This window comes from Pseudopodoces humilis, chromosome 14, assembly GCF_049639895.1.
Source record: "Pseudopodoces humilis isolate 2021_Gansu_Grassland_sample_001 chromosome 14, ASM4963989v1, whole genome shotgun sequence".
NCBI lineage: Eukaryota > Metazoa > Chordata > Aves > Passeriformes > Paridae > Pseudopodoces > Pseudopodoces humilis.
The window spans coordinates 6,211,641-6,239,156 of NC_142213.1; the positions used below are offsets into that span (position 1 = coordinate 6,211,641).

A 27,516-nucleotide genomic window follows, 5' to 3' on the forward strand; every position below is an offset into this window, starting at 1 on the left:
GCGCGGCGGCGGCGGCGCCGTTTCCGGGTTGGGTGCGCGGCGCTCGGGGCGGCCCCGCCTCCCGCCGCCGGCCCCGGGCCCGGGCCCCGGCACCCCCGCGGGCCCCGCGCCCGCCGCCCCCGGGCCGGCCCCGCCCCGCCCCGGCCCCGCCCCGGCCTGGCCCTGCCGCCCGCCGCCGCCGCCCTCCTGCGCGCTGCGCCTCGCCTCGCCGGCCTCCCGCGCCGGCCTCGCGCCCTCCTCCTCCTGCTGCTGCAGCCGCCGCCCGGCGCCGCCATGCCCGGCCCGGCCGCCGGCAGCCGGGCGCGGGTGTACGCGGGGGGGGACAGCCTGAGGAGCCGCGAGTACTGGGACTACGAGTCGCACGTCCCGAGCTGGGGGTAAAGCGCCGTGCGGGGACCCGCCCTCCGTCCCGCGGGAGGGCCTCAGCCCGTGGGGAGGGTTTCCTGATCCCCGCTCCCGTGTTGGGGTGTCCCCGGGGGGCTGCGGAGGGGGAGAGGCTGGGAGAGGACCCCCCTCCCCGGCCCGCTGACCTGTTAGTTATCCGCTCTTCCCCCACCATCGCCTCTCTCCTCTTGGTGTCCGCAGCAATCAGGACGACTACCAGCTGGTTCGAAAGCTCGGTCGAGGGAAGTACAGCGAGGTCTTTGAGGCCATCAACATCACCAACAACGAGAGGGTCGTCGTTAAGATCCTCAAGGTGAGTATCCCGTTGATGATGTAGAGGCTTGTGGCGGCTGGGAACAAGGGAGAGAGGAGCTGGGTTGGAGGGGCCAAAGAACTGTTGGATCTCTTTCTTCACCCCAAAACTCCTGTTTTTTCGTTAAGGACATTAGGATGGTGTGTTTGGAAATGGATTTGGTGTGTTGCGTGCCGTAGTGATGTTTTGATGTCTTCACCCCTCCTCGTCCAACATAGCTCAGGGCTGAGAGTTTCTCTAGTGGGGAAGAGCTGTGAGTCCTGACATTTGAACAGCGTTGTGTGTTCTGCCTGTGTTTGGCAAATCGTATCTGGCAATGCCTGTCTAAAACAGCCCAGGGACTGCCATTTCAACAAGAATGTGAAGCCTGGAGGGGAGAATCCTTCTGTTAACCTCTAGACAGCCGGCATGTGGCCTTTGCAGAGCCAGGCTGTGGGATGCTCAGCGGTTAAAAAAATACCAATATTTTATATTCAGTCCTTTAGAGGATCTAGTGTGGAAAAGAACTTCATCACAGTCAGACTATAAACACTGTGGAAACTTGAGGGGGCTCAAGGAGACCTACCAAAGTTTGGCAGTGTTGGTGACCTGTGCGCTGGTGTGTTGACCCTGGTGGGGTTGGGCTGTGGGGACCTTTGTGCAGCACTGGGAGGTTGTAGTTTGGGATGGCTGTGCACGGGTTATACACTGCAGGGCATGTCTTGCTGTGTTTGACACGGAAGCAACAGCTCACAGTGAGCTGTATAACTGTCCTAGCAGCACTCTGTGTTGGTGATCTCAGGGCAGGCAGGGAAGTTAAGACAGAGATGAAAGGGTAGAGTTGCAGTATGTTTGATTCTGGCTTGGCTGACACTTGTGGCTGTCACTTGTTGGACTAGCAACACTTGTCACTTGTTCCCCAAGAGCACATGGGAGCCAGTGTCTGACCATGGGTGTCCTAAGAATTTGGGCACACATTCATCCACAGTGTCTGAGCTTAATGTGCCCCTGCAGCTACTGAGAAGAGCAACTTTCCAGGACATGCATCTCTGCAGGGCTGTAGCCTTGAGGCATTCACTCGATTCACTCAGAGAGCATGTCTGGCTGTCTCTGCTGTCATTCCTACTCTCTCACTGTGCCTGCGTCCTTGGGATCTGCCTTAGATCTTGCCCAAGAACTTGTCATGGTTTGTCCAGCCAGCACTCTTGGGAAAGGTATGATCTTCCATCTGCCTCTGGGAGGAGGCACACAAACCCCAACTTTGGCTGTGGGCAAGGAGGTGGCCAGGTGAGCTGTTTGGGAGAGCCTCTGTGGCTGAGCCTGACGTCAGGGCAGAGTGGTGAGGTTCACGTGTTCTTGCCAAGCCAGGTTCCTCTGGTATGCTGTTTGGCCCTCCCCCTTCTTTGGATGCTTTTTGTGGTTTGGGTTTTTGTCTTTTTTAAAGCAGATGCAGGCAGGAGTTCTTTCTGTGAGACAGTAGTCACAAGTGGCAGGTGCAGGCCTGGATTTTACAGCAAGATGCCTTGTGTCTGGCCTGGGGAAACTGTGCACTTGTGCACGCTGCTCTGGAGCCCTTGATGGCCTCTTCAGGGCTGCTGTGGTTTATTAGATCCTAGGTCTTGTCCCACATAGAAAGGCACCAGGAGGCTGCAGGGAAAGTCACCAGAAACCCTGCTCCTTGCCTCTTCCCAGCCCAAAGAGCCTCCCCTGGAGCGATGCTGCTCTCCCTGTGGCAGCTGAACTCTGTCACGTCTAGGGAGCCTGTCAGCCTTGGACTGTGAGTCAGCTGGCAAGAGTCATCTGAGGGCAGCTGGGTGCTCCTTCTCCTTGGGGCCTGAATGTGTTGCCTTAATGCCCTGCAAGCAGGAGACTGGATTGTCCCAGATTTGAAGCGGATGGTGTTGCCACTGGTTCCCCTGGCTCTCCCCACTTGCATTAACATGCAGACAGCATTCCTCTGAGTGAACAAGGAAAAGCAGAAGGTCCAGATAAATAAAGATGAACTTTCTCCTCAGTGGAAAGTGGGTCAGTGAAAAGGGAGTTTCAGAGCACCACGTTGTGTACATTATGAAAACCTGTGAAGTGTGGCAATAACATCACTCTGATCTGTGGAAAGCGCTTCTGGTTTCCTGTAGCTAGACCCAAAACTTAATTGCAAATATAATTGCATGTATATACAGCAGAGCCGTAGCAAAGGGACTGGGCGTCCCTGCTCCTTCTGACTGGGGAAAAATTTGGATTCTGTGAGATGAGAAATGCAACCCAAAGTCTTCAAGTTTTTGTCTGATGCATGGATGGGTCAAAGGGAAGTACTATGGTTGGGCAATGGAAGCTGTTTAGCACAGTTGCTCCTTTCTCTTTAACATTTTTTGAGAGTACAATTTATGTTAGGTGTTAGAGTAAGTTTCAGCAAGAGTCACTGTTTTAATATCTCAGTTTCATGGGAAGTCATTGGTGTGTCTTCCTAGCCTTTGCTCTTTGAAGAAACTTGTCCTTACTGAGCTCAAGCTAGCACATAGCAAGTACTTCCCCTGCTTTGGTGTTGTACTACCTGTACATCTTGTACCATCCTCCACAGAGGTCAGGAAATTTTATCACCCTTTGGTGCAGAACTGAGCCACAGAGATTTCCTGTGTGACTTTGGGCAAGTCCCTTAGTCGCAACAAATCTGAGACTAGAGCATAGGTCCTGGTTTAGTGCTTCATGAGGGAGATAATTGCTCTTCCTCTTCGGGCATCCACTCACTAGTTTGTTTGTAAGTGCCCCATGAAGACTTTAGCTTTGGACAAGGCCAGGGAGCTGAGGGCTCTCGTTGGTACCACAGTGCCCTCAGCCTTTTGGGCTTGCACAAAGCAGGGTGTTTCCCTGGCCAGTACCCAGCATTTCCTTTCAGTTCTGCTACCCCAAGTGCAGGACCAGGCATAATCCTGCAGGAAAATGGGATGTTGCTAATTATGGTCATAACATGGATCAGCAAAGGAAGAGAATTAAGATCATGACTATGGCATTACCATTTCCTGGATCAAGTGTCTTACTTAGTGTCTTAATGTCACTTTTCCTGAAAAATTCTGCAGCTCTTTTTTAAAGGGCAAGTGATGCAAGCAGGTTGCTTCTCACTCCACTGCAGCAGGACATCAGGATGCACTGTGTAGGATGGTGCGTGCAAAGCGGTGGGGCAGGAGCCTGGTTTGCCACACAGACACCCCCTGCCCAGCATCCTCCAGAAGCTTTTATTTTGAGCAGTGAGGCAGAGGACAACTCCCCTCCTTTTCAACGTATTCAGGGAGCAAAGAGTGAGAAGGGTCTGAAGTGTGGGGACTCTGCAGTGTACTGACCTCCCTACCCCTTAGGTTAGTAGGGCATGGAGTCAGCCAGCCGCTGTGCTCCTGCAGTCCCTCACTGGCCTTGGAGGTTCCTGTGGGCTTTTTGATCTGGCTGGCTTGGGTACAGCTGTGGCCCTGCTTCCTGCCTGCCTTGGGGCAGCCCACACCAGGAAGGGGGAGTGTGTGAAAATGTTCTGTACATGCTTTCGTGTCTGGCTTAAATCTGATGGTAAGGTTTGACTCTCAGGATGAGGCCTGACGTTCCTCAGCATGTACAAAGGAAGTTTAAGACATCCTTGTTGCCCATGAGTCATGTGTTGTCTACATCCAGTGCAGGTATCTAAAACACAGCTCTGCTCTTCCATAGCTTATCACATAGAGGTTTTTGATGGACCGCTGAGGTCAGTATATGCTGTCTCTTTGATGAACTCCTCATTTTGTTTTTCTGCTAATGCAGCTCCAAAATGTCTCCCAGCATGCCTTTAAAGTGAATCCTCTGTTCTGGGGTGTCCTGGGCTGAACAGTGTTCCTGGAGGATGTGAACAGTGTTGCAAGTTGCCACTCTAAAAGCCAAAGGCTAACTTTCCACATTGCTTGTAACTGCTACAGGTGATACCTTGTAGTGAGAATGCTGCTGTTATAATGAGTTACCTGCAGTTAGTGCTGGTGCTGAGTCTTGGCTGTACCTCTGTGTCCTTCATCTCCCAGTCTCCTGTACTGCCCCCATCCCAGTGTGCACTGGGGGTGGAGATTTACAGCATCCATGTTGGCAGGTCTCTACAGGAATCAGGAGATGTTCTGCTTTCCTGATGCACCTGTGTGTCCATGTATACTGTTAATTGCCTGCGAAGAACTAAACCCATCAAAAAGAGGCTGTTTTGTCTCCTTGTATGGTTACTCTGCATAGGCACAACATGGGTGGAGGTAGAGGAAGAATGCAGATGCAAGGAGATGGACCAGTGTGATGGAGGCCCTGCAGCAGTGATGAAATAGCCTTTTTCTTCTTTGGTGGCTTTTGTCCCTCTGTGCTGAGTCCATGCACTGGAAATTTCAACCATGTACATGGTTTCACAAGTGCATTCTTGTTTGTTTGGCTTTGTTTTTCCCCTGTTCCCCCATTTGGGCTGTGCAAACCCTCCAGAGCTGCTGCTCATACCAGGCACTCCTGGAAGGTCCCTGCCAGTGTTATCACTCTAGTAACTAGAGAACCAGGTTGGGATGGTGGCTCTGGTAAGTTTTCTTCTGACTCTACAAGCTTTAGAGCCCACATAAATCAGCTTGTTCTAGAGAGGGCCTGCAATGACTCCCATGCTGGTGTGCAGGAGGGATTGCACAGGGAAATAGGATTGGATGCTGTTGGTCCCTCAGGCTGGAGCTTTTGACTGCATCAGTGACCTTCCACCAAAGCCGTTCAATGCCTGCTCCTGGTAACTGTGTGTCTCATGCTCCTCCTGCGTTTGCATGCACTGAATCAGCTCCCCCTGGCCCACTTCCTCCTCTGGCAGTCTTGAAATGAGCCCTTTTGCAAGAGATGGGTACACAGCTCTTCTCTTTTAAACACCAGTTGCCCACAAGGAGCTTAGCAAAGTTGGCTGCTGGAGTGCAGCCTTGTGTGAGCTGAGACCAACTGGGACAGTACTGGGTGTCTTGCAGAGGCTGGAGATGGAGCTGGTGACTCTGTGGTGGTGGTGTAACACCAAGGAACTGATGAGCTGCAAAGCTGCGGCTCCTGCATGGAGGAGGGTGAGATACAGCATTGTGTCTGATGCCAGGGGCCTGAAGGAATAATTCCCATCCATGGAATGGTGTTGGTGGGGATCAGGGTTTAGTCCTCATGTGCCTCCCTTTCAGTTGACTGCAGAATTCTTGACGTATCATGGGCAGTTTTGAAGCCCCAGGTGGGTTGTTTTGGGGTGTGCCATGTTGGAGCAAAAAGGATTCTGAAGGAATGAAACTGCCTTCAGAACACATGCTGGGATTTTCTACCAAACTTAAGTATATTTTATTTGACTAAAAAAGCAATAGTACTTTTACAGTTTCAAGGTATATTTCCACCCCCCTCTTTTCTAAAATTCAAGAGCAACTCACAGAAGTTTGAATTCCCACAATGGAAGTGGTAAAATGCAAACAACTAGCAGAATGTTAACGTAAGTGGGCTCCTTGATTTTGTAACTCTTTGGAATACGATTATTTGGTTTCCCAGCTGATGTCTGGCAAAATAAGCAGAGCTGCTCTGAAGCCAATTTTCCTATTGAGTAATTGGCATCAGGCTTTATAGGCCGATTATTGTGATCCTTTTGATAATACTTGCTAGAGACAAATGAGCTTCTAGTGCTAGCTTTTAAATGTTTAAAGCCTGTGATAGGGATACTGCTTGAGCCTTTCACTGGTCCTGCATGTTGTGTGTTCAGATCCCCCTGCTTGATCACTGGAAGCATCGTTGTATTTCCAGGCTATTCAGGCTTGGTGAGCAAAGAATTGATTTTTTTTTTAATAGGGTGGTGGAATACATTACTTTAGTTTCTCATGGATTTGTATCTTTGGACTGCTAAACCTTCTTTCCTGCTGTGCTAACCCCAGTTTTGTTTCAGAGCACCTGCTGGGCAAAACCCAGCACCTTCTGGGATTCCTTCAGAGATGCATGTACGCTCCTCAGCTGGCAGCATGTGTGCACTGCCAGGCTGCCTGCTCTGGGCTAACGTAAAATGATTTTTATGCTTTGGACTTAATTGGTATTTCACATGCCTTCCTGGTCACTGCTCCTCTTTCACAGTGTGAAGATGTGTAGAGAACTTTGGGTAACAAATCTAATCTCTCTCTTTGCTTGAATTCAAGCAATGGGTCCCCAGGTTGTTGGGGAAGGCTGGAACTGGAGCATCTGACAGAAGAGTGCATTCCCTTTGCTTTAGAAACCAAGCAAAAAAAAATGTTTAACCAGGAAGCCATGTATTAGTTCAAGACAGGAAGAGATGGTTGCAGTCTTTTATTTAGAGGTTTATTTTAGCAAACAATGTTAATTCTCCCAGCTGGTGTTTGCTGCAGCTGGACTCTTTCCCTGCTTACAAGTTTACATGATCCTGTGGAAAATGACCAAGGATCTGTTCTCTTGGTCACAAAGAGGTATTTTCTTCTGGATCTACCTAATTGCAAAGCTTATCAGGTGACATTTTTCACCTCTGCAGAGGGACAGCTTTGCACGATGCTTCTAAGTCTTTGGGCAGAGAGAGCTGGGATAGCTCTGGCCACTGTCATTGCCTCTTCCGTCCGACTTGCAAGTGCATTGGAGCATCCTTATCCATTTGGCTGGTAGGATGGGAAACCTGCAGCCACCAAAGGATAGGTGGATGGGGATAGTCAAGTGAGAGTTGCTGGGTCCAGCAGAGACCATCCTCCTGTGTCTGGAGGTCATCCTGTCCCTCTGCTCTGGGCAGTCAGCGTAGTGACGTCTGTGAGGTGGTGTGCTTTGTTTCCACAGTATACAACCACCTCACTTCCAGTTTGCTTGAGGAAGGAAGCAATTTTCTGGGAAACTGGAAAACTGCCTTGTGCTAGACAGTAATGTTGTTCTAAGGGTACTGATGCAGTGGAAGTAATTAAACCACTCCCAGTGTAGACACAGTTAAACTGAGACATGTCTTTTAGCCTTGTTTCCTATGGAAACAAGTCTTATGCAATCCTGCTGTCTGTCAGCCTTTCTCCCCCTCCTCCCTCCAGTAGTTTTTGCACTGGTTGGCCAATTTCAACCAAATGCGACAGAAGTCTCCACGCTGTCAAGTTTGTACAGATTTCATGGAAGTAGGTGTTTGCACAGAGCAGAGTGACTGTGTCGGAGCCCCTTTCAGAGGGAAAGGCTTTGACCCATACTGGTCACTGGATAATCCCAGTATGCAGGAAAGCTTTGAAATGCCTCTGGCGTGGGAACAGATGGAGTTGGAGGCTGTACCTGTGTAAACCATTGCCTTGAAAACACAGGCAGATCAAACTCAGGAGCAGTTAATTTTGTCAAGGTGCCTGCTCCTTTCCTCTGCTGGAAATCCCCCTCCCAGTGCAGGAGGACTGGCCTGTGTAGGAAGCACAACCTGAAATGCTGCTGTTCATAGCCTGGTTTAATAAAACAGTTTTAAACGAATATTGTTAAAAATACCCTGGCTGCAAGGGCTGGTGTTTTAGAAGCTATCCCTGCTGGGAGAGGCAGATGGTTGGAGGCCATAATAGCTTCAGTTCGCATTTAATCCATGTGTGTTTGGAGTCAACATCCTTGGAGAGACAGATCGGGTGACTGAGAGACAGTTGTAGCAACCCAGACTTAATCCCGATGCGTGGCTGATATGCTGCTGCTGGCCTGTGGTTTCAGCAGTACTGCTCTCTGGGGCATGAAGGATGTCAGCAGAGTTTCTCTGGCTTGAACAGTCACCCCAGTGTGGTGCTGGCCACGTGCTGGAGTGGTTTGCACCAAGGTGCAACCTTGACTTGCCAGATGCAAGAGCCTGGGCTCAATTGGTTACTGGGCAAAAACGGAGCCCCAGTGCTATGACCCTGGCACACGGTGTTTGCAGCTGTGGCTGGAGCAGGGGTGTGGGACCTGTGTGTAGGAGGTGGTGTGAGGCTGGGTAGGTGAAAGCTGTGCAGCATGGGGCGTAGGCCAGCAGTCACCACTGAAATGGGGAAACTGTTCCCCCACATTGCTCTCTCTGAGCAATGCTTTTCCTCTAAAATTACTTCAGCCTGTGGCATTTCTTTTGCCTCATCCTTGTTTACCCAGTGGTGAGAAACACCATTCCAAGCACTGGCTGTGTGCGGGGAGAGCGTTCTGAGGATGCGCTGCTTACAGCCCTGCACTGAGCAGGGCTTCGCAACCCCTGCCCTGCCTGGAGGCTTGTGGGGCCCTCATCCCAGCTCACTGGGATGTGGGGATGGTGTGACCAGCCTGGCCAGAGCTCTGCAGCCCTGCAGCTTAGCAAGAACAAGTGCAAACAGCGAGTGGCTTTTAACTCCCCCTCCTGCTGAGATGGTGTTTGCCCAAGTGTCTTTCCTTGGTGATGTCAGAGATACTTCTGGGGGTGATTATCTGCAGGTATTTCATTAAAAAGGACCAACTTTTGTCTCTCCTTTTCTCTAAAAGTCACTGATTTTGTGAGCTCTAATGTTTTAGTGTGTGGTGGGTAAGGATAGATTTCTGATGAAGATAACGTAGGGCATCATCTTCCCATCCTGCAAAGGTGAAAGAAACATGTGGAAGTGGTTGGAAGACAATGTCTGCCCTAGTGGGAGCAGTGGTTGCTATGAAAGGAGAAAAGGAAATCTTGGAGGGCTAGAGGGATATCCTCCCCTACCTAGCTGATGCAAAAGGCCCCTGAAATTACAGTGCAAAGGAAAAGGTGTTTCAAAGCGGGCTTCGCATCCTCTTGGCTGTATTCAGGGACTGTTTCAGCTCCTAATCAGGTGCAAGTGTTGCAGCAGAGAGGTTGTAAGGCATGTTTGTCATAGCCAGGCAATTCAGGGAGCACCTTCAGGATGTCAGATTCCTCTTTGAAGTTCCTTGGAAAACAGTTTGTGTGTGCATCTGCCTCACTGGACAAGCAGAGTAACCAAATTACATCCTCTAATTCCATCTTGACCTTCTGGTAAGATCTGTGCATGTGGGTGACACAAGGGCGGTGTCTGTCTCCATGTTGACATAAATTAAATTAGTTCCTAATGAAGCATCCTCCTCTCAGGTTCCAAAACGTAGCCCTCACTCTTGCTGGTTTCATACCCCTGCTCTGGCTGATTCTCCCTTTCTGTCCAAGCTCCCAGGAGCTCCAGCATTCTCTGGGTACTGCCCTGGGGCTGTTGGTCGCCCACTCCCCAGCAAGCCCAGCCCCGCATCGCTTCATCTCTGACAGCTGCAGTGGCCTTGCTGCCATTTTCCACAGTGGCTTTATGAGGTGCTGACGTTCCCTGTGCTGGCATTGGTGTTATTTTTGGCACTTTGCTTCAGGCTGAGATTCTCATCTTTTGGCTTTAAAGTCTAGCTCATGCCTTTTAACTTGCAAGAGGAGAAGAGCAGGATTCGAATCTGAAGGTTTCAGCCACCTGAAGAGCCTGGAAAGACAGCATATTTTATCACTTACATAAACGCCATATTTTCCCACTATATAAAGCCTTCTGTTCCTTCTCCTGTCTGCTCATACATTTTTGGGGTCTGAAAACAGGGGTTGCTTTGGATTTGTCTGTAAGAGGAGTATGAGTTGTTCCATCAGCCCTCTGTGGCCATCATAGAAGTGAGAGGCTGTGGCAGAGGTGAGGTGGTGAGCACGAGCTGTTGAGCTCCTGTGGCTCCTTGTCCTTCACACAGACATCTGCTAATGTGTGTTACTTTGGGAAGGTGCCTCATACCTTTGCCATTCCTCATCACACCCCTCCACACACACCAGACTCAGTGCCAGATGACGAATGTTTTAGAAAGCTCAAAGTCTAGAGAGGAATTTTCAGCAGCAGGCTCAGAGATGGGACTTTACCAGCAAAGGGCTTTGCCAGTGACTGCAAGATGTCTCTGCAGTTCTTTTTGGTGGTACTGGTGGGGCAGGAGGGGATGTTCCAGCTTTGGAATGAAGGACTGCTAGACTTGGTGACTTGCAGCTGGTGCTGCCCACACTGGTCAATAAGCAAGGCTCGTTAAAAAAGTCTCACCTCTTATCTGCTCTAAACTGCGTTTCCTTTCCAGCAGGCACAGAGCTAGGGTTGTCCTGGGAGGGGATGAGTTACAGAAACATCATTTGCATTGAAGTGAACCACTGGATCAGCAAAGTGTAAAAGCCAGCCCAGGCTCTGAGCCTCTGCCTTGGGAGCAGCTGTTCTTTGTCACTCTCCACAGGGTGATGTCCAGAGAAAAGCTTACTTTGCAAAGAGGGCTCCTGAGACTGAGCAGATTAGAGAAGGAGTCAAAACTGCTTAAAGTCTCTTTAGGCTTTAAAAATAATCATGGTTATGGATGCAGGGACATGCAGTGCAGTTGGCTCTGTGCAGTTGAGGTGGTTGCAAGTGAGGCACAGCCGTGTCTGAGCTTACAAGTAATCTTGGTGTTGGAGACTGGAAGGTTATCATTTCATGGGATTAAAGTACTCACTGGGAAACAAAAGCAACGAAGTTGAAAAGTGAAAGACTGGTTAGTGCTGGTAAACAAAAGCAGAGGTAGGCCCACCATGCTTGTCCTGTGGCTCTGAGTGCACAACATGAATTGGTATGCTGAGGTTACCACAGAGCAGTCCAAGGCACTTTTAACTATAGTTACTGGAGTCAGTTATGTTTGTCTGGAGTGGTTTGATTGTCCCCCTGATGCGTGGAAAGGTTTCATCGATGGGAGGGAAGTCCTAGTTCATGCAAGGTGTCTCTCTCCTCTTTGGTGCTAAAAATGTTCCCATGTGAGGGTGGGAGCAGAGAGAGGAGGGGAGGTGATGTATTCCAGTCAAAATCAGTGGCAGAAATCAGTGTTAATTTCTGAAAGGACTCTCACTTCTAATTTCTTTTGTCTATTTAAGCCAGTGAAGAAAAAGAAGATAAAACGCGAGGTTAAGATTCTGGAGAATCTCCGTGGTGGCACCAACATCATTAATTTGATTGACACTGTCAAGGATCCAGTGGTAGGTGTCTGTGTTGGGGGGTGTGCTGGGATTGCCTTCCCACCAGCTGAAGGCATGGGCTGGTTGGTTTGGATGGGCTCCTCTTCCTTTCCATGTTCCCCAGACTCTTCAACACCCCTTGTGTGTCCTCTGTGAGTTGCCACAGCTGATGGGGGAAAATTTTGAAGTCCTGCAAATTTTCAGTAAGAAAGTAGAGCCTGTAGCCTTCCAGCTTCTGTCTGGTATCTAACTACCTAAGTACCAGCCAGGATAACGAGATATTAAGCACTTTAATCCTTCTGGTTGCTGTCCTACGCAGTGACCAGCAGTCATGTCATGGTCTGCACTGCCACAATTACTCCATTCCTGGGGAGTTTTCTCTGGCTGGCAGCTGGCTGAGGGCTGTGACTCCCAACCTGCTGGCAGCCCTGGAGAGGAAATGCTGCTGCAGTGTTGGCAGTCCTGGCTGACCTTTCTGCTGTGAGGAAGGATGGGAGACCTTAGCTCCTGGTGACATGTTTTAGCTCACCCAGTGCTCTCTCTGTTCCATGGCATGGCGGGGAGCAGCACTGGCCAAAATGCCGAGTTGGTGTTCAGTGTATGGGGTATAAGCAGGGCTGTGCTTTCCATATCCTGCTCCCACCTTGCTTTCCCTAGTGAGGGCTGGGCAGAAAGCAAAGGCTTTCTCAGGTCTCTTGGAGCCAAAGAAAGGTCAAGTGCATATTTAAACCATGACTTTCTCTCTCTTGCAGTCAAAGACCCCTGCTCTGGTGTTTGAGTACATCAATAACACAGATTTTAAGGTGAGTTTGCCTGAGTGTGGAGGAGGGAGGCTTCCCATTTCTGTAAAGTGCTGTGATTTTTAGATAATCCTCAAGAGCTCTGGGGAGAATTTAGAGTTCTCACAATTGTCAGCTTCACTTTTCTTCCTCCATGTAAATCAGAAACCTGTTAATGGACTCTAGATGAAAAGGCATAAAAGGTTTGCATGCTGATTCTCCCAGCTCTGAGGAGTAAGGTCAACAGGTTAGATATTCTTACTCCCCTCTCAATTTAGTAATCACTGCTGTGCTATATATTCAGCCCAAGTTAATCCCTGAGCTGTAGTGTTCTGTTTACAGCAGTGCAGTTGATGGAGCTGGTGACACCGATTTATTATGGAATCCTTCAGACCTGGGGACTGTGGGGTGGCAGAGGCTGGAGAGCTCATCTCCTACTGCCAGTGGGCCTGGTATTGGGGGATTGAACATTCTTGAATACATCCTGAGAGCTTTTTTTTCTTGTCTGAGGCTGCAGCATATTCCCTGGCTCTTCTGTCTGGGGGCTCCAAGGGATATTACTGTTCCCAAAATGAGGGTCCTTCTGTCTGAGTGCAGCTACTACTGCTTTTGCTTCCAAAATGCTTCTAGACAAAAGGGAGCTATAATTAGCAGCCACACCTATTTTATTGGTATCTTTGCTTCCCCCATGTGAGCCTTTACCCTAAGTCACTAAGTCAGTGGTGGAGAATTAATTGAGCAGTTGCCATTAGAAAGCCAGCAGTCATCCCTCCTGCACCATTCAGGGATCTCTTTCATTCCATGTTATGGGATGGTGTTTTTTTCTTCCTCTGTGTCCTGGATCATTATGTAGGTAGGTACAGGTTTTGTAGGAAGCAGATGTACCAAACACCCAGAGAAGAATCTTGGGGTGGTGTTGGTTTTCAAGGAGGCAGCTGGCTCACAGACCAGCTCCTGCAGCCCTGCATGCTGAGGGGCACCACACATAGTTTCTGGCCCTCTGGGGTGGGTCTGGCGAGCTGGATGCTGCCAGCTGGGATGCGTGTGTGTAGCCAGAGCTGCAGCCATTCTGCTGTGGAGGTCTGAGTGCTGTTTAATCTCACGTAGAGATACACTGCAGGAGCCGTAACAGCAGCTTGGAGCAGCATCTGCCCTGCCAGCTCTGGGTGGGGAGAGGAGTGTTGCCTCCATCAAGTAAACAGCCATGAGAGGAGTGTTCTGTGGTGACCTTTCAGGGCTAATTAAAGCAGGTTTGGTTTGCCTGGGCTTTGTTGACATCATCTGAGCTGTGCCAGTGCCTCCTGTGTTGGGAATGTGCCCCTGTGCTTCTCCTGTGACCCACAGCCTCCTTGTAAAGCTAGTCCTAGAAGTTTTTAACTTTCTATTTAGAGACTTTTTAATTATTTAATTGATTTTTTTTTAATAAAATGTCTTGAGATAAGCTACATTGCTCAGGCAGTGGTACACCTTGCTGAGGATTGCTTTGTGTGTCTCCAAGTCAAAATGTGATTACACCACTCTGTTGTGTCCTTAGAGGTAAAAATTATCCTCAAGGATATCCCCTAGAAACTGAAATGTGTTCATGAAGTGGAGTGTTCAGCAGTACCTTGAGGCTGATGGCCAGTAGGGAGACTCAACTGAAAAATGCTGGGCTCAGAGTCCGCGGTCCTTTGGCCACATGGAGAGCAAGGCTAGGCACTGCTGCAGCCAGTGAGGAGCACTGGACTGGCCTCTGCACAAGTGACAGTTTTCTGACTCTTGCAGCTCTGGCTGTTGCATTAGAAACAACTTCATGAGCTTGCAGCAGACTTTTCTAGGCTCCTGGAGAAAGCCTTGGCTCTTTGGGGAAGTCCAAATTCACAGCTGTACAAGTCCAAGACAGAAAGTATTGATGCTTTTGATGCTGATTGATACAAGGCAGGAATAACTTGTCTTGGGAATGCAAGTGTGTCCCCAGGGCATGCAGTGTGGCTTCTTGTGTTCAGAGCTTATTTGTAACCTGAATTTCCCTAGCTGTGTATGGGGTGTGTGGGTTGTTTGATGCTCCACTCCCATGAGCTGTCTGCCTGTTTGAGTAGGTTCTTGGGGCTGCAACTAATTGCAGATTATAGAGCTGCTTCTACTGAGGGTGCCTGTGGGTGTCTTCTTCTGTATAGAAACTCCCAAGATGTCTCTTCCCTTGCTCTGAAGTGCCAAGTAGAGAGTACAGAGTACGTGAGACTACTTGTGTTGGAGGTCTCAGCTTGCTCTGTACCTTTACACTTGAAACAGCTGGAGAGCACCTAGTCATTGTTCCCTGTGCTCCACAGTCCTTATTTCCCTGGGCAGCCAAGTTCTGCTGGAGTTCTGCTGTCACTCCCAGCCTGCTGGCAGCCCTGGAGAGGAAATGCTGCTGCAGTGTTGGCAGTCCTGGCTGACCTTCCTCCTGTGAGGAAGGCTGGGAGACCTTACCTCCTGATGACATATTTTACAGGCGGCAGGTGGCTGCTGACCACTCCACAGGATTTTATTTTTCTCTGTTCTGTTGGCAGTAGTTGCTCAGAAGCTTGGATGGCTGGTCAGTCATCTCCTTTCTGGAAGTTCATTCCTCCAGCATTATTATTTTTTGCTTTGATGCTAATGCTTTGACCCCTTTGCCTGTTCAAATGGCAGAACACTGTTCATATCAGTGTACCCATGGAAATGGCTGCTGGGTTTCCTCAGCTCTCTGTGCCTGAGCAGAAGCTGCAGTTCTGTGGGATCTAAGCTGTGGCTGTGGACAATCCCAGATCAGAAGCACAAGCTTTTATTTCACTATTCTTAAATGATGGTATAAACAGGAGACTTAGGTGATACCTCCCCAGAGCTGATTACATTTTCTTAAATTACCTGTCTGGGTCCCTCCTGGAAGTGACAGCACTGTACTTGCCGGGAGGATGAGCTGGAGCCAGACTGGATATGTATTCTGCTGTGTGAAGACAGCAGCTTATGTACAGGGTTAGTGTTTCTCTTCAGACCTGCTGCATTACTTGTCATCTGAGAGCATTCAAGCTCCCCACAGTAATTTGCCTTAAATGAAAGTTGCACTGCAGAGCCACATGCAACTGAGGAACCATCAGCAAAATTAAATGTCTTTTGCTAATTCGTTTCAAACTAGAAATGAGATGCTGCACTTCAGCCACTCTCAGCTGTCACATATTTTGTAAGTGTGCCTGGTACTGTTCCTTTCATTGTCCCAAAGAGGCAAATCCCTTAGGAAAGAAGGGGACAGAGACAGGTCTCAAGGAGCAGTTGTGGATTGGGTTTGCTCTAGCAGGTTTGGAGCTGAAGATGAGATCAGCAAGAAAAGTGAGCAATGGAAGGTTGCTTCAGGATGTTCAGCCTGCTGGAGTTGTGGGTCCAGTGGGCTTTTGAGTCAAGTCTTCCATTTCACCTGCACTTTGGTGAAATGTGTACATAGGTTTTATCCTTGTACATCCAGGGTTTGTTAAAAAAACAAAGGTTTTTATTTGTCTAAGCAATGCAGAAGTATAAAAGATTCTCCTCCCTTGTGTGGCTGCCAAGAGTGGGATGCTTAGGGAACTGTTTTCCTGGGTTTTTTTTGCTGCTGCTGCTGCCCTGCACCCCAAAGAAGTGTCTCTCCTCACAGCCACCCTGTTGCTCTGCAGATGCTGCTTCCTGCACGTAGCCAGCTGTGTTGCTCACTCAAGGGAGAGGAATGAGCATTTAACTCCTGTCATCCCCATGGTGGGGGAACCGTGTCTCTGCCTCCTGGGGCACTAACAGGATTCATTTATGATTGGTTATGTGATGTGTGCCAAAATATCACCAAAAGCTGGAGAGGGGTAGTGGCTGCCTGTGGGAGGGTTTGGCCTTTCCTAGTGCTCTGTATGGAGAAAGGAGACCAGCCCAGGTCTCTGAGGCCTCATGGCATCCTGAGTGCTGAGCAGATGTTTGAGCTGGGTCTGAGTGATCCCCACAGTGATGTTTCTGATAATCCTACTCCACAGAGACAACTGTAAGAACAGAGTATGGAGCATGTCTGCAAAGGAGGTGTCTGTCCTGCTCTGCTAGGCTGGCCAAAGGGATTTGGAGCCCACTGTCAAAGCCTGCTGGAGGCAGCTGCTGTGCTGGACCCACTTGCAGTGGAAACCTTGGCTCTGTCCTTCAAAGCTGTCTGTGTTCACTGGCTCCCTGCAGGGCTGAGCAGGCTCCTGCAGGGACTACTCCCTGTGGTGAGCAGAGCTGAGCACTGCTGGCCACACTGGTGGCCTTAGCACTTACACAGGTCAGAGGGACTGGTTTTCACAGGCAGCTCTTCTAGGGAAATCTGTTGAATGCTGTTTGCCCAACAGTGTTTGGGCTTATCGTGGCCCATTGCTGAAGGCCATGAGCCAGAGAAGCAACAGCACTGCAGGTCTGAGAAGAACACTGGTGACCTCCCTTCAATCTCCTTCCCACTTAAAGGCAGCAAGAAGCAGAGAACCAGGGAATAGGGAAAATAGGATCTAGTCTTGTAATGCCACTGCCTTTCCTGCCCTCCTCCTTCCCCAGGTGCATTGATGTTGCCAGGTGAAGTTGAACAGGGCAGTGAGTGCCAGAAGGACATGTTTTACACATTTCTGACAGTGTTTGTAACCTAGGAAGCCATTTAAACAGACTTCTGGAAGGACTCAGCTGTCCTCTGCTGGCCCTGTGTCCTGCATCGGTTGTGCACAAGTCAGGAATCTATCCCTGCTATGGCTCTGTAGCTTGTGGCTATGTCTTTTTTGCTCCTGCTCACTTGTCTGCTTCACTGGGTTGTTCCAAAGTGTTAGGATCATCCCAGCTCACAAGAATACAATGCAGTTGTGTCCTGGAGGCTGTTAAAGCTCTGTATGTGTAAATGACACTTGTATGTTGTCAAATTATTTCTGATTTTGGGGCTGGGTGGGGGCTGTTTGGAGATGGCCTTCAGTAAAGCAGGAACCTGAGGATCTCAGCATGGGCCTGGAGGGGATCCAGCACCAGAGCTGCTTCTTTGGAATGTGAATTTCAATCCCTTGCTCTGGGATTTTTCCTGAAGCCGCCAAGTGGTGCCTGTGATGGACAGCGGGCTCCAGTGCTGATGCAATTGGTGATTTGTCTGAGCTATGAGATGATCCTTGTTTGTAAGAAAGGGCAGAGAGGTCTGGTCCCACTGTTGCCCTGTGAGTCTCCTGCCTTGCCCTACCCTGGCATCTGGCCTTGCTTTCCATGGAAGAGAGAACAGCTCAACAAGGTTGGGCTGACTCTGCAGCCTGTGACAGATACAGAGCAGAAGGCAAATTCGGGGCCAGCTGTGACCTGGTGTGGGAGCAGCAGGATGATGAGTTTTCCTGTGATGGCGCTGGTGGCACAGGGCAGGTTCAAGTGCCCCCAGAGCTCTTCCACATAAGCAGCCACAGAAGGACACAGGAGAGGAGAGGGGTAGCAGTGAGCACTTCCCCACAACTCAAGTTGTAACTCTCCTTGGTCTCACAAGCATTCCTGTGCTCTTCAGTTGCATTAGCCTTTACCCTGCGATAGAGGAGAGCCTCTGTGGCTCTAAGGCTGGCTCTCCTTTGTGCTTCCCAACCCCATGTTCCTTTAGATTGATGTTTTCCTTTCCCTGTCACGCCCTGAACACTTGGACACCTTCCCATGTGTTCCAGCATGCCTGCTCTGAATGCTGTTGTCACTGCTGACATACAAAGTCATCACAGTGATTTGACAACAGAAAGTCACAATTGTCTGTGGCCTCCTCCAGAGCTTTTGCTCTGTCCCCCTTGGACAGACAGCCTGCCCATCTCCTGCTGGAAAGTTGTGACAAGTCTGAATGATGCCGGTACCATTTTACAGGAGCTCTTGCATCCTTCCTAGATTTCCTGGCAGGTCTGAGAGCAGGAGAGGAATGCTGCCACAGGAATAGGTAGCATTCATAGGGAATCTGGAATGGGGTCAGTGGTTGGAAGCAGGTGGGGTGCAGGAAATGAAACTAAACTAAATCTGGAGTATTTATTTTTTCTCACTTTTTTTTTCCTCTCTCCCCAAATCTGTTTCAGCAACTGTACCAGATCCTGACAGACTTTGATATTCGGTTTTATATGTATGAGCTGCTTAAGGTGAGTGGCATTGCACGTGACAGTCTGGATGGGGAGACCAAGAATGAGAGTGGCAGTAGTGGGGCTCATGGGACACCATTGCTGAGAGGTTTCTTCTCTTGTGTTCAGTACAGAACACAAGTCTCATAACCTGGGAAGGTTTGGGTTTGGGAAGAGATCAGGTTACCTGGCTTGCCCCCAGCCGAACTGGGGGCCTTTGGTCACCTCCAAAGGGTCTATGATTCTCTGAGGTCTGAAGTGTTTTGACTGTAGACCAGGTAGAGCTGTGCTTGGTCTCCCTGTGTCTCTTGCACCATTGGGCTGCTGTGATCGACTCCCAGAAAAACATCAGAGCCAGGACAAGGCCCTTGAGGCAGGGCTGGGAACATATGGTGCTAGGGAGAGTGGAAGAGAGGGACTGGCAGCTCCAGGCATTCCTCTACTGCAGTATTCAAATGCAGCCCCAGAAGGTGAATTTTGCCCACTAGTTATGCCACATGTTACAGGTAACATCAGTATTTTCCTTTGACACCTCCCAGCCAAAGCTTTCCTTGCTCCTCTGATGAAAGGTGAGGAGTGCCCTAAATACCTCCCCTTAACTAGCTTAGCTTGCACTTCCCCATGGAAATTCCCTCAAGGAGCCATGGCAGGTCTGTGGGATGTGCTGCACTGGCTCTTGGGGGTCTCCAGCTGCAGGACAGGGGAGGCAACAGGGCACAAGGAAGAGCTGCCAGGTTTGATTGATCCCAGGGCTGTTCTGTGCTGACCTGCAGCAGCTTGGCTGTGTCAGGTCCTAGCAGGGCCTTGACACTTCTGGGCTGGCACTTTGCAGCTCCCATGCTTCTGGAGATGAGTGGGACAGGCTAGGAAAGCCCTTTGTGCTTCAGGACACAATGACTGAAGGAGACTTCCTGAAACAGATCCAGTAGGCTCAAGGGAGGCTTTCTTCTCTGCACCTCCACACTTCCCACCTGTCTGCAAGGGAAGGACCTTCCTACTGGATATTGGGAGTGGGCCTGAGGCAGCCTAGGATTAGGATGGGAGGGGTGATGAAGTTTAGATGATCCTTGAGCCTTGGCAACACAAGACACTCGAAGAGCCTCATCCCTGGAAGCGGTTTGTGTAACCTGTTACAGATCTCCTGGACTGGAGATGCAGGACCAGTGTTTGCTGTGAGTCCTGTGGGCTGTGAGGCCATGTGTCACTGCAGGGCTGCTCTCTGAGGCTTTGCTGTGATGGAAGCTATTGCCTCCTTGCTTCCCATTGTGGCACGGGCCCAAGGACAGCATTGCTTCCCTGGCACTGATGTCTTGGATATTGAATGACTACAGGCTGTACCTTCTTTCCGTGCTGCTGGAGATCTCATAGCATCTGATAGATGTTGATGGATGGATCTCCCTCCCCTTGGAGATGAGAAAACAACATTCTCACCTCTTTGCTCAAGGGAACAGCTGCATTGGGGGGGCAAGTGGTGCAAGGTCATGGAGCTGGGGAGCTTGTATGTGCTCCTGCCTACAAGCTTGAAGCAGGTTTGCTCTCCTTCGTGTGCTATCACTTGCCTTATTTAAGTGCAACTTGGCTTAAATCAGCAGGGCAGAGGTGACTTTCTAGCTTGAGTGTGTTTTGGGGCACAAGTGGAAAGCTTCACTGGAAGTCCATAAAACTGCATGCATGTAGGAATCATTCCCTTTCTAGGGAAGAGAGCCTGACCTAGGAAGCACAGGGCTACCCAGGTTGGAGCACTGGCCTTGACTCCAGGTGGGACACCTCTCTGCATTGTGTTCTTCAACAACTGTGCCGGGAACACAGTTAATTCCAGGAACTGTGACTACAGTAGGGCACAAGGTCCATACAGTCTTCTTGTCAGCTTGTCACTTTATCATGTGCAGTATAAGAGCTGAAACTGCTCATTCCATGTACCAGGGTTATGGCACTTCTTGTGAACTCTTGCTTCTGGCTGAGAACTGTTACATTGGTAATGCTGTGCCTGTGGTTACAGCCATGTCTAATGTGTGTGTGTGTGTCTGCCAGGCCCTGGATTACTGTCACAGCATGGGAATCATGCACAGGGATGTCAAACCCCACAACGTCATGATAGACCACCAACAGAAAAAGGTACTGTGACACCAGGGCTTTTCCAGGGAAACTTGAAACTCTGCTGCCTCTGTACCCATAGCACATACCCCTCTAACCTTTCTTCACTGGCTCCCTTCCACCCCTGCCAGCACCAGGAGATGGTCAAAATCCCACAGGGGAGCACCTCACTGGTGTCCATGGCTTCCTCACTGCTGGGGTGTGCTGGTTAAACCACAGGAAATGGGCAGCACAGGGGCCTACCCCACCCTGTCATGGTACTTGTATCCCATTGAGTGCTGTGTGTGCCTGCTCCAGGCACCTGGAATTTGTGTCAAGGAACTAGTTGCTGGTCCAGAGGTCCCTCTCTGTCAATCAGCAGTGGCTGTACAGGCAAGACAAGGTGTATAAGGAAGGGAATGTCTTACTGGAGTCCTTCCCTACTAAGCTGGTTGTGCATCCCTGCAGCTGTGGAGATGGTCTGCTTTGCAGGATGTGCTGAGCCCCTCCTACCCCATTTTCTGCTCTCAGTCCCCAGGTAAAATCAACACTGCCTTCAGCCCAGCCCTTCTAAACAGTGGAATAAGACTTTTGCCTGTTCCCTAGTACTCAAGGATCTGGTGGTGCTGGTAAGGAGCTAGCTGCCCAGTAGTAACAGTGTGCTTGGACTCAGAAGGCATTGGAGATCTCTAAGCTGGGCTTTGCCCCACTAGCTGATTTTAGGGAAAAGGGAAAAACTGATCAGAGAACTGCTGGGAGCATCTGCTGTCCACAGAGGGCCTCCCTCCACCCTGGGCTCCACACTTGCATCAAGGGATTGAGGTTTGGCCAGTGTGGCTTCACCTGCCTGGTTGGTGATGTGTGTCTCTATTGCCTGTTCAGCTGCGGCTCATCGACTGGGGTCTGGCCGAATTCTACCATCCAGCTCAGGAATACAATGTCCGCGTGGCCTCTAGGTACTTCAAAGGACCAGAGCTCCTTGTGGACTACCAAGTAAGAGTCTGTCTCCTCTTTGCTATCCAGTGATAACACTTGTGGCTGCACTTTAGCCACCTTTGGGTTGTCTGGTTTTGCCTGTCAGGGCATTGCCTGGGTTGGAGAGAGGCTGGCTGTGAAGTGCAAAGGCTGAGGCTGCCTGTGCTGGTGGGGAACCAGGCTGTGGTGAGTGTTCCTTTTCTGACAGCTTCTCCTTTTCTCCCTCAGATGTATGACTACAGCTTAGACATGTGGAGTTTAGGCTGTATGCTGGCAAGTATGATCTTCCGAAAGGAGCCCTTCTTCCACGGCCAGGACAATTATGACCAAGTAAAGACATTGCTACCTGGCTTACTTTGTGAAAAGTTTGTCCCCAGTTCATCTCTGTGTGTATAGTGGGGAGGCTCTGGGGATGGGACTGCCAGGCTGGGAGGATGCTGCTACAGGTTTTGTTAAGCCATCTGTGATTTTGCTGCCATGTGTAGGAAACTTGTTTTCTGCACATGTTGCACAAGCAAGTTTCAAGGGAGAAACCCCTTCTGTCTGGGATGTTTCCAGAAGGAGGACTCTTAGATTTGGGCAGCTCTGCCTCTGCAAAAGAGTGATGGGCTGCCCTTCTGCTCTCTGAACATGCCTTTTGTTCCAGCTGGTTCGCATCGCAAAGGTCCTGGGCACAGATGAGCTGTATGGGTATCTCAAGAAGTACCACATAGAACTGGACCCGCACTTCAACGACATCCTGGGCCAGTAAGTGGAGAAGTGAAATGCTGCCATTTCTGCCATGTAAGCACTGAGAGAGAGATAAACTGCTGTCTGTACCCTTGAGGCACTCTCAGCAAAGGCCTGCTCGATCTTCTGGATTACAGTGCTGCTTGCAGGCTTCACATCTAGCTCATGTCATCTCAGGAAGTCACTGAAATGCAGGCCCTTTCCTTTTGTCTCTCTTGCGATTCATGAGCCATCCCCTATTTCTTCTCTCTCCTGCTTGTTCACATCCTTAAAGTGGAGGTGTAGACACTGCAGTTAAGTGTGGGCTGAGTGGCTCTGAGTCTTCCAGTTGAGATTTCTGAAAAGGACAAGTGGAATGGATGGAATAATGAGGACAGCTTCTGTGAGGCTGCTGGCAAGCCAGAGCAGTTCTGGTCCCAAGGATGTCACCCTGCCTGCCATATGCTGTTGTCTATTCCCTGTAGACAGAAGGGAATGTGCAATGTTGTGCCTTTCCTGGCACAGGAGATCCATACAACTGTGTAAATAAAGAAGAGGATTTTCCACCTTTGGCAGGTGTTTGCTGGGCAGTAGCTTGTGCAAGGAAGAGCTGTGGGCTGTTTACCACAGCCACCTATACTCAGAAGTGGCTGGTGGCAGGCGATTCCCATGGGACATTGGGGTGGTGCTGTGCAGTGACAGCTGCTCCCTTTGCAGGCATTCCCGGAAACGCTGGGAGAACTTCATCCACAGTGAGAACAGACACCTGGTCAGTCCTGAAGTCCTTGACCTCCTGGACAAGCTGCTGCGATATGACCATCAACAGAGGCTGACTGCCAAGGAGGCAATGGATCACCCTTATTTCTGTGAGTCTGTGGAGTAGCTGGGGCCAACAGGGATAGAGTTGTGGGGGCAAATTTTGGCTCCCCACTCTGCCAAAGCCTCAGCAGCTCTGTGGGTTTTGAGGGCAGTTTCTTTGGAAGGATTTGCCTGGGTGGAGCTTCCGCTTTATTAAATGCTGTTTCCTTTTCCTGCCTGGTCTGTCTCCTGCAGATCCAGTGGTGAAGGAGCAGTCCCAGCCCAGCTCAGAAAACGCTGTGCTCTCCAGTGGCATGACAACAGCACGATGAGGACTGGAAAACGACGGGTAATTCAAGATGTTTACAAATAAAAGCAAAACCTTCGGTCACACAGTGAAGGGAAAAGAACCAAGGACCCCCCCCTTCTTCCCCTCCCCTTTATACTCGGCAGAAATCTAACCTTGTTGGGGGGGTCTTAAACCTCAGTTCCTCTCTGGTGGTTGTGGTTAATGTAACTCTAACCCTGTGGTACCAAAGCCCTGGGCAAATGGTCTTGCAAGAGCTAAATATGTAGTGATATCCCCAGGGCTCCACACAACTGATTCTGGTTCACATCTCTATGGATCCTTCTCTTCCTTCTCAGTCCAGCCTTCCCCACCACACTGGTGGGGACAAATTGGTCGTTCCACCATCAGCCCTTAGCATGCCTCTTTCTAAACTTGCCTTTCTGACTTGTAGACCCTGAATGAACCAAATTCAGGCTGGGGGTCAGCAGGTGCAACTCTGTTTTGAGGTCCAAGTCTTTACTGCTCACTCTGGGCTTGAATTTGGCCCTTGAATTCCAGTTTCAATTGTGAATGCCGGGGTGGTTGGGGGGAGGGAGGGGGAGTTTAACAAAAAACAACCCACAAACCCAGCAGCATCTCGGGATTAGTTTGGAGCATTAAAACTAAGGCACTGATCCGAGTTGCTGGGGAGAGGATCCCCCCCCTCCAGTGTGTTTGACAAAGGCTCGCTCTGAGAAGAAACTCAATAGACCTGCTTTGGAAACTTGTGAATGTGAGGGCTGCTCTTGTGGCAGGAGAGGGGAGGGACTAATCCAGACTTTCCCACCGAGCTCAGGAAAGTCAGTGTTGCAAGATTTCTTGTGATAGGTGTGCAACCACGTACCTCATGACGTGGCTCCCATGAGAATTCGTGCCAGACGCAGACTTGTGCCAGAGCACAGCTCTGGAGCGGTTCAATCCAGCACCGCAGGATGGATGAGTGGAGAGGAGGCCAGGGAGGAGAGCACAGGGAGGGGGGAGGATCAACAAACAGCGGCATCAGGGCGGGGGCTGTGCAGCTACTGATCCAGGCCTTGGGATCCCACGCAGTGTTTTAACAAAGTCAGCCATTTGTTGAATTCTGGGGTGCCGATCCTGTTGGGGGGTGGGGGGTTCGTCTTACGGGTTCTTTCATCAGATCCCTCGATGGCTTTATAGCCCCACAATTCACAGTTGCCTCCTCTACTTGTTCTGTGTGTAACTTCATCAAGTGGTTCTGGTGACACTCAAACCTAGACGCTGGAGATAGTGTTTTCCCACCAGCACCTAAACACAGAATTTCCTTCTGCGGCATTGTTGAAATAGTTAATTTTTTATAAGGTTGCAATGTTTCTATTTGAAACATCTGTTTACATTCCATATTCCAATAAAGTTCTATTGGCATCAACAGCAGGTCAATCCATTTGTATAAATCACTGAAACCAATAAATATCTATACGTCTGAATGTCTGCCGTCTCAAATCTATGGGATAGCCAGAAGGCCTGAGAGCTGGAGGCCTTGTCTCCTCCAGGAGGGCAGGTCAGCTCTTCCAGCCTCTCTTGTCTGTGTTTTTTTTGGGATCTCTCAGTCTTTGGTTGAAGTCTTCCTGCTGTCAGCCCTGAGAGTTTCTCTGCAGCAGATCGTGTCTGCTGCCACGAGGCCGCAGAGGAGGTGCGAGAGTTTGGGCACAGCGTGGGGCTCAGCTCTTGTGCTCCACTGGCCTGAAACAGGCACTCGCTGCCTGAGGGACAGACCTGACTCTGCCCTTACCTGGTGGCTCAGCCCAGGTCACCAGTGCACGGCTGGAAATTGGGGTTCTCCACCTGTGTACCCCCATGTTCATCTGCATGGATGGCTTTGTCTAAAGATGTGCTGAGTAGGGAGTAGCTGTTTCCTTGCACCTGAGGCCATGGGGATCGTCCTGGGTGTCTGGGCTGAGGAGCAGTCTGTGGTTGCTACCATCCTGCAGGGCCTTGCTAACATCTGGTCTCCTGCAGAGTGAAGGCGCTGGAGTGTTCCCAGCCCTCTCCTTCCATCTGCCCGCCTTTCTGGCTGCCTGGCCTGAGGGGCAGGGGATTCTCTTGTGCTCTTACACTGTGCCAGTACCAGCAGGGTTGTTTTGGGGTTTTAATACCAAGTTTTGAACTGATTTTAAATATCTATTGAGTTGCTCCATTGAAAAGTGGATGTTTCTCATGGCCTGTCCAAGTTGCTATGGGAGAAGTTTGTCTGTTCTCCAGCTCTTGCGTGTTGGCATTCCTAGCTCCTGGAGGGGCAAGGCAAAGAGGTGGGAAGAAGAAGAATGGGTTGAGTGGGGGAACTTTGATAGGTGAACACTGTTGACCACTGTGTATGAGTGTGCTACACATAAATGCTTGACAGTGTCTGAACCTGATGGTGAAATTTCAAGATGGTGCTTTGGGAAGTATCTGTTCTGTAAACCTGAGTCAGGAATTCTTTCCTGGTACCCTCAAGCAGAGGAAGAGAGTTGCTCTTCCAGAGACTGAAATGGCTTTCCCTGGTTGCAGTAAAGAGAGGCTGGAACAACCTGCCCCTTATCTCCCCACATCCCTACCCCAGCTCTAGGGCAGGATAAGCAGTGACAGATTCATCCTGGAGGGAAACAGCAGCTGAGCAAGAGTAGTCTGGGAGTGAGGAGGGTGTGGAGTCTCCTGATCCCAGGGTAGTGGGGACGTTTGACTGCAGCTTGTGCCAGTTTACCTCTGCAGCCAGTGGCTCTTCCAGCACTCAGAGCAGGAAATCCCTCTCTCCTCTGGACCTTAGCAAAGCTTTCTCCTGGCTGTAGGGATAGCCAGGAGCTGGGGAAAAGTGCTTTGTCCCTAGGAAGTTAAGAGGACTGGGGAACATGCATCTTCATCTGCTTTCTTCTGGAGAAAGTTAGGAGAGTCCTAGTGCATGTTTCTGGCCTTTCAGCTGGCCTGGCTCCAGCTCTGTAGGAGAGGTAGAGCATGGGTTTGGCTGAGCCTTCTAAGAGGAAAGGCTCAAAGCTGAGCCTCAGCAGCCTCTGAGGGATGCAGTAGGAAATGGATGCAGAAGGCAGCTTTGCCAGCTTGTCTGTTGCAAATGTGCTGGGCATGATGGGAGCTTTTAGTGGAGTTATGGGAGGTGTTTGTGGTAGTGTGGGGAAACTCAAAACAGTAGGTCATGGAAAAAAAAGTCCAAACTTGTGTCTGGCTGTCTGTGACAGTTCTGCTTTGCTGGACTGCATCTGTCTCTTGCCTCGCTCAGCCCTGCCTTCCTTTCTCGCCCCTTTGAAAGCAGGCTGAGGTTCTCCTGCTGTCCCCAGATCCAGAGGGCCATGGAGGGTGCGCCTGGGCCTGGCTGGGGGTGGGGTGGCAGATGTGGGGCAGCGTGCCCAGCCATCGCCTCATCACGGCACTGGAGGAGCTCCGTGTTGAGCTGGCAGTGCCCCGTGACGCTCACTTCCCTCCTCCCATCTCTCCTCAGGTCCGATGCTGTTGCTCCCAATTTTCCATAAGCAGAATGAGAACCAAATCAAACGTCCCATCGGCGCGGTAGAGCGACGGCGGGCGGACTGCGCGGCGCGGGCAGGGCTCAGAGCGGGGCACACGCCTGGCTGGACGGCACTCGCCTCGCTATGACCGCAGCCCTTCCCTCCGAGTGTTAAAGGTTCTTCTGCCTCTGTTTCCTTGTTGAGCTCCTCCTGACCCAGAAAGCGTGGAAATGTGAAGGGTGTGCAAAGCAGTTGTTGGTTAGTCGTTCCTTCCTCTGTTCTGGCTGTTCCCCCCCAACCTCTGATGGACCATGGTTAGCCAGCTTGTGCCTGTCTCTTCCAGGACATGGGGGTTGCAGGGGATGTAGTATCGTGATGGACAGTTCTATACTATAATTGAAAGAATTCTATATTGTTGAATAAAAGTTTTAAAAGAAGCATGCAAGGAGGAGTATTCAGTGGGGAGGGAGCTGGAGAGTACTGGTAGAGTGAACTGTTCCCCGTGCCCAGCTAGGACAGGCTGGGTGAGGAGAGCAAGAGAAAATTGTACAGAATCAGTGTGGGCAGAGGCAAAGGAGGCACTTGCCACCTTTGGGGGTGTTTCTCCTTTCCCTGCTTAGACCCCCCCCCCCACTCTTCTGAAGGTGCTGGCCTGGGTGGTGACCTGCTCTGTCTGAACCACCAGAGCTCCTGTCTCTTCCTCTTTCTCGGGCTCAGGCT

At 50.4% G+C, this 27,516-nt stretch overlaps 1 protein-coding gene across 1 annotated transcript; it reads left to right on the plus strand.

Annotated features, from left to right (window-relative positions):
• The first annotated feature begins 252 nt into the window (after positions 1–252).
• CSNK2A2 (casein kinase 2 alpha 2) lies at positions 253–27,233 on the plus strand. The gene is made up of 12 exons (XM_014257147.2): positions 253–377; positions 586–697; positions 11,520–11,621; positions 12,353–12,403; positions 18,421–18,480; positions 20,491–20,574; positions 21,415–21,525; positions 21,736–21,837; positions 22,154–22,254; positions 22,933–23,081; positions 23,269–23,362; positions 26,790–27,233. Exons 1-11 carry the CDS (start codon positions 274–276, stop codon positions 23,343–23,345), a joined length of 1,053 nt encoding a protein of 350 aa, XP_014112622.2. The 5' UTR covers positions 253–273; the 3' UTR covers positions 23,346–23,362; positions 26,790–27,233.
• The last annotated feature ends 283 nt before the right edge of the window (positions 27,234–27,516 follow it).

Coding starts and splice junctions, on each gene's coding strand:
- CSNK2A2 (XM_014257147.2), top strand. CDS start 274: ATGCCCGGCCCGGCCGCCGGCAGCCGGGCGCGGGTGTACGCGGGGGGG. Junction 378..585: donor TCGCACGTCCCGAGCTGGGG/GTAAAGCGCCGT, acceptor TGGTGTCCGCAG/CAATCAGGACGACTACCAGC. Junction 22,255..22,932: donor TTCAACGACATCCTGGGCCA/GTAAGTGGAGAA, acceptor CTCCCTTTGCAG/GCATTCCCGGAAACGCTGGG.